At 36.4% G+C, this 10255-nt stretch overlaps 1 protein-coding gene across 1 annotated transcript in view; it reads right to left on the bottom strand.

The window, feature by feature from the left end:
• SESN3 (sestrin 3) overlaps window positions 1–10226 on the bottom strand; it is a 66327-nt gene extending 56101 nt beyond the window's left edge. Inside the window, exon 1 of the mRNA XM_023739851.1 lies at window positions 9997–10226. Coding sequence (XP_023595619.1) covers window positions 9997–10224 — 228 coding nt within the window. The 5' untranslated portion in view covers window positions 10225–10226. The remainder of the gene's footprint in view (window positions 1–9996) is intronic.
• Between the last annotated feature and the right edge of the window lie 29 nt (window positions 10227–10255).

Genomic DNA, 10255 nt, shown 5'->3' with positions numbered 1-10255 from the left:
GAGCATTCACGTTATTTCTTATCTTAAATAACGCTTTTTTTACACCAAAATTTTTACCAAAAAGTAAGAACATTTCTTAGTGGTTGTATTCAAGAGACATTAACACTTAAACACAAATGTTTCTAGACAGTTTCTTTTGTCACATACTATAGCAATGTGACCAGTATGATTCAATACTATTGAAGTAATCAGTGACTGGTTGGCAGAAGGAGGTCAAAGTATAATGGGAAGTTAGGAAAAAGAAATCCAGGGATAACGAACGAATGGTCACATAATGAAGCTAGCTAGATAGGTTAAAATTGTTTAATAAAAACTTCAATTTGTTTCTCAACTGATTTAATCTGAATCTGAAATCACTCCTATTAACCTCTTGAACAATCAGATCCTATTAAATTTCATTAGTTTAACATTTCACAAGAGTCTGTCGTATGAAAAAAAACAAACACGCAGAATGTAAGGCAAAGTAGCCTTTATACCTGTATAATGAGCCAGCCTTTGGAGTTAGACCTGGTTTCAAATCTTAAAGTGCGCTACTGATTAATGTTATGACCTTAACCAAGTTACTAAAATTCACTGAACCTGAGTTTCTACATCCATACAATGTGACTAATAATGGTTCATTAAAATGATTAAATGAGATAACATGTAAAACTTAATTAAGTACCTGGCATGGAGTATGGCACATAGGCAGTATTCAACAAAAATTACTGTTATTATTGATATTATAAAATGTTTTGAACCTAAGAGACACAATGTCAGATAATCACAATAGTCTTCCACTAAATCCAGCATTAGTTACCCATGAGGTAAATCAGAGTTCTCTGAATATTCAGCATTTAATTATAGTTAGAAAGACAGATTTCATTTCTTCAACTGACCAGTTCCACCTTTGTAGTACACAAAGATATAAAAGTAAAATGTAGCCAGAAATGAGAACATATCCCTCTATTACAAGTAGCTAATAATTAGCATAGAATAAAGAGAAAATAAGTCTCAAATATATATTTTAGGCTTGTTTGTTGAGAAGTCACTAGTGAAAGAAATAATATGGCCCTAAAGCAGCCATTTTTGTACTTGGTCATACTTTATATGATATTTTCAATGTGTTCTTTATGAAACGTAAGGTAAAATGTCTGCATACCTTATCAGAAGCTTTGAGCAGTAAAATGCAAGGTATTTCAACCACACTGTTGAGCTCTAAATAAGGACAAAATTTCCCATAATACTCATGTGTCCCTCAGGGGGCAGTCAATATCCTAACCCACAGAGCAATGAATGATCCACTTCTGGGTGGATCCAAAAAGCAAAGGCTAGCTATGGGGTAGCCCAAGCCTATGAACAATTGTCTGTTTCACAGTTACCAAGGGAGTACCTGCTAGCCAAGGGGATCACAGCTGGCTTGGGAAACTTCCAAAGTAAAGAGTTTGGGAGGAGGTGAAGGAAGGAAAGGCTTAACCAGAATTCCATACTCAAACTGGAAACTTAGGAAGTGGCCTATAGAGAATCTTAGAAGTTTGAAGGTATGCTTTAACTACTCTAAGACAGTCATCCCTTACAGAACACTGGCAGATTCTAAGAGGTGGAGCATGTGTCTCTACTAAAGCAATGGCCACTTTACATTTCTGAGAAGGACCAGCAGCTAGGGCCAGTGTCCTGACCATCTTAAGTAGACAAACATTCTTGATGCCTAAAACCAGAATTCTCTTCAAAAAAATGATATGATACTTAATTGAAATATTCTTAGGGCCACAAATATGATAAAATGTTTAAAAAAAAACAGGTGCCAGTGTCGTTTATTTTCTCAAATAATCTTTGCTACTGCACTTCTGAAAATGCTCCTTACAGATAAAGAGAACAAAACAGGGCTGTAAAGAACACACATCTGACAAATATGAGACGTACAGTTTAGTGAAATGAGAAATATTTTACTTTTATTAGCTATATTACATTGTCTCCAATATCAATATACTACCAATATTTAGATGACCAATACATCTGTAAATAAAAATCCCATTTTGCTAAAAATAAACTTCCCATTAATCAGATCCCAAATAAGAGGCAACCTAGTAGGAGAAAAGAAATAATTAATATGATTGTTAATTATAATTCAATGTGCTAAGTGCAATAAATGCAATATATTTGGATGGCAGGGCAGTCCAGAAGATTGAAGGAGTTGGAAGAGAGTCAGAAGTTTAGGAAAGGCTTTTTGGAGATGCCACCAGAGTTTTTGGGGGAAAAAAAAACTTTGAAAGAAAAATAGGAATTATGTAAGTTAACTGTAGATTTACATGATACAGGATATATAATTTTAAATAATTTATACCTTACCTACTTATAAAGGTTTAAGGTAACTGTTATGGAACACATGACTAAATGTTTTGACTAAGCAATGTATTTACTGTATACAGTGAATTTCACTTTCTCCCCCTCACCCCCACGGCCATCACAGTGATGTCTAAACGACTGTTTAGACATTTGCAGGCCTCATCAGATGCAACCGGAAAAAGTAAATAGATCCTTATGCTTGTGCCTGCAAGACCACACAGTACTGTAGGTAGTTATTGGTTGCTGGCTGCCATGGCTATTATGCATAGTACACCCCCCACCCTCCGCTCCCCCCCCCCACATACCACAAAAGTGGAAATGTCCCTATACCTTTGAGGATTGTAGTATTTGGGAACACCCATATTCAGAGCTGTCCTATCTCCTGTCTGTAGTGCTGGTTTTCTTTGTTGTCACAATCTGTTTATTATCAGTATCCTGCATTGTTACTTCTCTTTCCTCTCTCTTTCTTGTCCTTTCCTTCTTCTGTTGCTTCTCTCACACGTCTCATCTTTCAAGCAAAAAGGCTAACCTTTTAAAGACATTGCTACTCAGGGCCTTTCTTTCCTTTTCAGCCAAGAGCCAACCAATCAGAGCAGAGTGGGCATAATCTTTGGATCTGACCCTACTTCAGTTGTTGCACGGTATTAAGGAGAATATTCCTTCAGAGCCAGAGCGCTTTTTTCCCCTTCCTGGTTTCCACCAGGTAAAGAGATGCTCATAAAAATTAGAGAAGGATCATCTCAAGTTAGCCAAAGTTTTACTGTGGTTGTAGAAGATGTCACTGAAAAGGCACTAGGCTTCATCTGCAAATGATCCCCACACAGGAAACAGATGATTGGGTTGGTCTTATTCACATTTTCTATATCAGTGGTATTAACCTTTTATTTTAGCCACAGATACTCCTGAGAATTAAAGTACCATACACTGCCATTAGTAACTCTGGCTCAGCAGTTTCCAAATGTTTTTAGTTTTGGAACACCTTCACACTCTTAAAAATTATTGAGGACCTCAGAAGGCTGCTGTTTGTGTGGGTTATAACTGTCAATATTTACTGTGTAAGGAATTATAACTGAGAAAATGTTTATTAATTTATTAAAATAATAATAAATTATTACATGTTAACATAAATTGCATATTTTCATTAAAAGTAACTATTTTCCAAAAAAAATGAGTAAAAATAGTGACTTTGTTTTACATTTTGCAAATTTCTTTAATGTGTAGTTCATATAAGACAGCTGAATTTTCATATCTGCTTCTCCATTCAATGTGATGTGATGTTTTGATTGAAAGATGTGAGGAAAATCCAGTCTCACACGGATGTGTAGCTGGAAAAGCCAGGAGATAATTGTGAATATTCTTCTTTGATATTACATCAAAACTCCACAGGTGTAGCTTATCAAAAGTTAGTTGTAATATGGAATCTGAAACCATATCAGTGAACTTTTCATACTCTGTTATGTTGCAATACATAGTGTATCTCACACTTTGAATGGATCTTTTATCCACACATGATTTGGTACCACCATGCACTGACTAGTCATTTGGAAAATACTGGTCCACTGAGTTACGCATATCTTTCACATGCCGACATATTTCATTATACAGTATCAAAAAATCACATCCATCAATATCGCTCTTGATCTTAAGACAAGAGCCTTTCAGAGTCAGAAAGTTTTAAGGCTAATGGTGGCAGATACACATTTTCCAAAATTCTCATTGTTCCTTGAAAGCTCAAGTTCTATCACTGACAACAAATACTGTCGTTGCTTTCCTTGAAATTTCAGGGTAACTTTGCTCATTTTTGAAAAAAATGTTCATCAAACGCTTAAGTCCAAATAACCGAAGTTTGTCAGTTTTCATTGAAGTAAAAACAGTATTGCATGAAAAAATAAAACAGGTAGTTCAGCTTGGCAACTCAAACAACTGCACAAGTGCCTTCAGTTAATCAGGCAGCATATATGCTTTCTATATTGTTATGGATTGAATTACGTCCCCCCAAAATATGTGCTGTAAATCTTAACTTCTATGCCTGTGGTTATAATCCCATTTGGGAATGGGGTTTTATTATGTTAATAAGGCAGGATTAGTGTAGGGTGTATCTTGAGCCAATCTCTTTTGAGATATAAAATAGATGAAACAAGTGAGAGAAGCAGAGATGGGGAAAGACAGATGCCAAGTCACATGAAGATCGCCCAGAAGCAGAAACTCAAAGAAACAAGGACCTTCCTCCAGAGCCTCCTAAACTGTGAGAAAATAAATTTCTGTTTGTTAAAGCCACCCAATTGTGGTATTTCCGTTACAGCAGCACTAGATAACTAAGACATACGTACTTCCCATTTCTTCACACAGGATATCAAAAAGATGGATAATCAAGGGTCGAGATTTAATAAAACTTAAAATTTTTTATTGCTTCTTCAAGACCATTCTTAATCGAAACTGCCATTCTTCCCCCTACTGTGTCTATGTGGTAGTGAAGAATATGGTGATTATTGTTTGGTGCTACTATTTTGATTTACACTAAGGACCCAGCACAAGTTCACCACCACTGTCTTTTCACACAGTGAAAAAGGCAAATAAAGTCTGACTATGAAAATAGTTTTGACCTCCAAGACTCCCTTAAAAGGGTCTTGGAGACTCCCAGGGGTCCAAGAATCATACATTGAAAAATGCTGCTGTTTTACCTTATTGAGGAATTAACCACACAGCTGTTAAAATAAAAGTAGCCAGCTACTTCCTCCCTACTCTCCTCCAGCTGATCTGCAATAATATGTTCAAGAGTGGCTAAATTTCATACTTCCAATCAATATTACCTGGGGAATTTTAAGTACCTATGGGCATTCCACAGATACTGGAGCTGGGAGTAGACAGTCCCTGGCAGCCTTAATACTGCAGTGGACAGTTAGAATCCAGTTTTGAAGCAGTATTTTAGAAGCAGTATTAAGAACTAAATATACTTCTTAATTCTGGCTGTATGACAGAGGCCATGACCCTTAAATTTTCCCAGTTTCAATTTGTGAGAATTAACTGAGATAGTATGAAAGTACTCTAAAAGTTGTGAAGGTCTATACAAACATGTTATTATAACCCAACTCTTCAAAAGGGGAAGAAGAAAGGGAGGAAGAATAAGGAGAAAACATTAAGAGACTTTTATTTCCATAACTTTTCTCCTAAACTAAGTGAATTTTTTTTGCTTTACCCTAAATTTACTCCCACTTCTATTAAGCATACTTATCTCTGACATTCTTTTTAAACAAAATACCAATTTCCTTCATCTACTGAAGTGTCAGAGACAATTTTGTTTTATTTAATTGATTTGAAAAACCAAAACCAATACACTGGATTATCATTTAAGTGGGGGAGAAGAATACAAATAGAAATATGCAAATCGATAATCAATATGTACATTATTCTAACTAAAAGCATAATATTCTTACCTCTCATTTACAGGCAATAACTAAACTGGCCAGAAAAGTGAAGATTAACCAAATTGCTCAGTATGTATTGAGGTACATTACAACAACACACAAAGAACTGGGGTATTCTGGGAAAAGGGGGCATAAATAGGCTTGTTTTTTCTATCTTATTTTATAGCTATACTTTATGATTTTACAAAGTACTTTAATACATATTATCTCTCTCAAGCCACACAGCAACCTGTAAGACAGGTAGAAATCATCTACATTTTACAGACAAAATTAGACTCAAAACTAACTTGCCCAAATTAAAAGATCTGTCAAAGATCTAAGTGCAACCACATCTTGTGACCTTCAGTATCATTACATCAGCAGTTATGTTTTTATTTATTTGTTTGGGTGGGGCAGCAGAATCCATTTTACCAATGAAATCTTATACTGAACCTGAATATATGAAACATACAAATATACAACAGCAACAACTTTTGCAATATTTTACTTATAGAGTAACAATTACCAATAACAATAACTTTGTGCTCTTATATGTAAAAATTTAACATGAGTAGACATGTTTAGACTTTTTAAATGGTCAGTGCTTTCATAACCAATCTTTCTCATCAATGAAATACTAAGAAACATTTCAACTATAAGTACAAAGATAGCAGAACAAGTTTTAATTCAAGACCTGCACAAAGAATAAATTATCTTTTAACAAAATATAATTGTGCAGGCTCCAAATATGTTGAAATTTAGTATAATACATTTTGGGGGGCAGCTATATTACTAAATTATAATTTAAAATATATTTAGAAATTTAATCCAACTCAAGCTCTTTTGAACCCTGAAGCATGTTAGGGTTCCATTGAATGCAGTTTGAAACCACTGCACTATGGTTTACAGTCTTCAATTCATTGCTTGATCTCTGCTTAGTTTAAGATAAAAATCAGGTAAAAGACTGTCTTTTACAATAAAAAAGATATACATAAGAAACCTGACTAACCAGGGCAAAATATAGCTATCAATCCATACTCAAATCAATTCCATTCTGTTGGTTGTACCATATGAAACTGCTAGTATCTGACAATTCTGATCTATAAAAATGAGGTTCATAGAGTTCAATCTAATATTTCCCATTTGAATTTGGAAATATCTTCACTTATAAAACCATCAAAAAGTTGTCAACATTTGTGGTTATATAAACAAAATGTAGAAGTGCAAAAACCACAGAAACATTTATCCTTGGAACTACCCAAACATATTGAGAATTTTAAAATGTTAAGTCTTCTAACTTATAGTGCAGAGTTTCACTTATTTCAGTGGCACTAACTGCTTAAGAGTCAAAAAGTACATCATAACATGCCACCTTGTATTTACCACAAGATGAGTGGACTGACTTACTAAGGTAAATACCTACCTCCTCCCTAATGAGTTTGACACCCCACTTTGAAATTAAAATGAGGGAGCACACCTATCTAGTTGTCACTGGAATTTCTTCAAGTCAAATGTATCACACTTCAAAACTCACTAACTTTATAAAGTAAATAGAAGCATTTCCTTTTATTAAAAACTTTATTGAACCATCTTAGTGACAACACAAGCTTAGTAGGAGTTATAGATTTGTGGATAGTTTTTTGTTGCTGCTGTTATTTCTGTGCATGGTTTAACTCAGTTGATCTAAGGTTCCTATATTAGGCACATTCAATATTTTAAGAAGTCTTTTTATTTTTGAAGATACTGAATCAAAACTATAAAGGCATGCTAAGCATAAATGTGATTCTCATTAAATATAAAATTCAATTTTCAGATATTGGGTTAAACCAAATTATTTAATCTGAAGTTAAATCCAGTTCCTTTTGAAGTTCTCCCAAAAAACACATTTCAACAAATCAAGCCACTTACAGGGAGAAAAAGGCTTCTGAAGGTGATCCTCCTCCCATCATTAATGAGGGTCCTAACAGCAAACAGCAGTTCACACTGGGTGTGCATGTCTTTCATTCTTCCATTATGAACTACTCTGAACTAAAATTCAAAATGTTATGACTCACTTGGTTATTACTGAACACTTTATTAATGGAAAAAACAAGATAAATTCAGAAAACTACTTTTTGAGTTATAGCTGAATTTTACTTAGAGTTATATACTTTCTAGCAAAAAGAAAAGTGTCTATTAGAAACAAATTATTTCATGCTATTTTTAGAATGATAAATTTAAAATGCTAGACTTTGATTTCTTTTAAGAGCACTTAAGGATGGCACTCTAAAAAAGCTGTACATGTTGCCAAGTCATGTCATAACTGGCTCAAACAACCCCATTCCCATCTAAAGTTACTTCATGCTACTGCACGAATCAGTATTAAATACCTTCGAGTTACTAAAAACTGGAATATTGGCACAGATGTGCACAGCAAACAGAATATGGAAATGATGAATATCCATTTTTCATATACTTCTTTTAGTAACAATCAGAAATGAGGATGTTCTTTCTAGGTAAACAGGAATAATTTCTTAGAAGCTAAGAGTAAGATATAAAGATGTCTCAATTGCTAGGGAAGTGTCAGGTAGCCATAGCCAGTTTTCTCAAAAGAAAAATAAAATAGATTTTGAAGTCTAATTTTACCTTCAAACATTTCATTAGTCTACCAAATTGTCAGCGCCATTACACACACACACACACACACACACACACACTTCTTTATGTAGGTCAATATAGTTCTTTTTCCCCCCTTATTTAATTTAAAAAACAAAACAAAACTAGCTATCATTTTAACCAGGCTGGAGCTTAATCAAATATGTCTAAAAAAATGCTTGTCATGCCAAAAACATATTATCATCACTTTCAAAGTTAAGAAATAATGATAATAATAAGCTAAATTCAGATGGCATCTGGCCCTGAGGTGAAAGAGTTAACATTCAACTGAGCTGATCTGCACTTCTGATCCATTACATTTCTCACAAGCTGCGCTACAATGAGCAGTGCAAGTATCAACTGTAATTTGATCCCGGAGTTTATGAAAAAAAAAAATAACTGCACATACTCAACATGCACATTTAATAAAAATCTGTTTCGAGAGAAACATATCCAATAAATACAACGTAAGGCATATTTAAATGCTCGACTGACTTCAAATCTGCAATCCCTTTGCTTTCCTTATGCTCTTAAAAAAAAAAAAAAAAAAAGCAGCAGCAGCCCTACTGCAGGGAAAAGAGGCTTGAAAAACAACTTTGATTGGCATTTGGCCTGACCCACAAAGGAAGAAAAACAGTTTTTGGACAAAGAGCGCAAATATTTGAGCTTGCTTACTTACATGCTTTCTTTTTTAAAAATATATAAAGAACAATTCCAACGTAGACCGTAGTTCGAGAAATTGACTAAAAACGGTACCGTACTTAGTCTTTCAATCTCAATGCATTTGCACACTCAGCAGTTTTAATTCATTTGTACTGCACAAACCGTAGCACCTCAACTAATGTTTCCACCTAATCGATGTGAAAATAGAGTGTGGCGAATAATAAACTGATTAGAATATTACCCAGTGGCGGCTGTTAAAAGTCCGATTAAAAGCTTTTCTCCGTCTAAAGCGACATTTTTCAGCAAAGGCTCCCCCTCCCCCCACCAAGGAACTGGTTAAGCCAAGTAAGCTAAACAGTACTGGAGTAAACTTTCTATCAGTCACTCTGGGAAGCAATGAGTTGATTATGCGACTGATTTTTTCTGGATCAACACTGGGGGAGGGGTGCTAAGGAGGGATAACCCACATTCACCTCAGTCTCCACCGCCCCCAACCCCAGACTAAGGAACTGTAAGGTCGACTAGCATTTCCCATGGGCATAAAGTTCAAAGCTGCTTTATCATTCCTTTAATGACTGAACTATAGACACTGGACCAACAGCCAAAGAATTTTAAAAGGGGGTGTTAGGGGAGGGCGCGCAAAGGAGAAGCAACTAATAAACAAAAACAACAGCCGCAAGAGTTAGCCACAGCAAAGAGGGAGCCAGGTCTCCAGACCACACTGTTGAGATTTCACACCAATCTCCATCAACAGCTAAACTGCATAGGGAGGTGGATCGAGCCGCCAAGACGCACAGAGGAACGGGTCCTCCCTCCCTCCGCCGGGGGAGCAGACTCGGGGTGGCAAGTAGGGAGGCGAACCGAAAACACCACAAGGTACCAAGAGAAAGAAGAAAAATATCCCAACCCCTCGGGACTAGCATCCGTCCCGGCAGAGAAAAAAAGCAACAGTGCAAACCTTCCACCCTCAACCCACGCCCCCTTGTTCGGTCTCCGTGCAGGGACCGTGCTCGGGGATCCCTTCCAAGCTTGCCCCAAGTGCTTGCCCCGGGGCCGGGCAGCCCGAGGCCCGGCCTTGGAAAGCGCCCCCGGGGGGCCAGACCCCGGACCGAGCCCGTACCTTCCGCAGCACTTTCCGGCAGTTGGTGCAGAGCAGGTAGTTGGTGGCGGCCGAGGGGCTGCTGCCGCCCCGGTTCATCGTGGCTGCGGGTGCCGAGGGCGAGGGCGGG

The sequence above is a fragment of the Trichechus manatus genome, unplaced genomic scaffold (genome assembly GCF_000243295.1).
Source record: "Trichechus manatus latirostris isolate Lorelei unplaced genomic scaffold, TriManLat1.0 scaffold00141, whole genome shotgun sequence".
In the NCBI taxonomy this organism is placed as follows: Eukaryota; Metazoa; Chordata; class Mammalia; order Sirenia; family Trichechidae; genus Trichechus; species Trichechus manatus.
The sequence above is the reverse complement of the archived record's forward strand: the minus strand, read 5'-3'. Positions and strand labels throughout refer to the sequence as shown.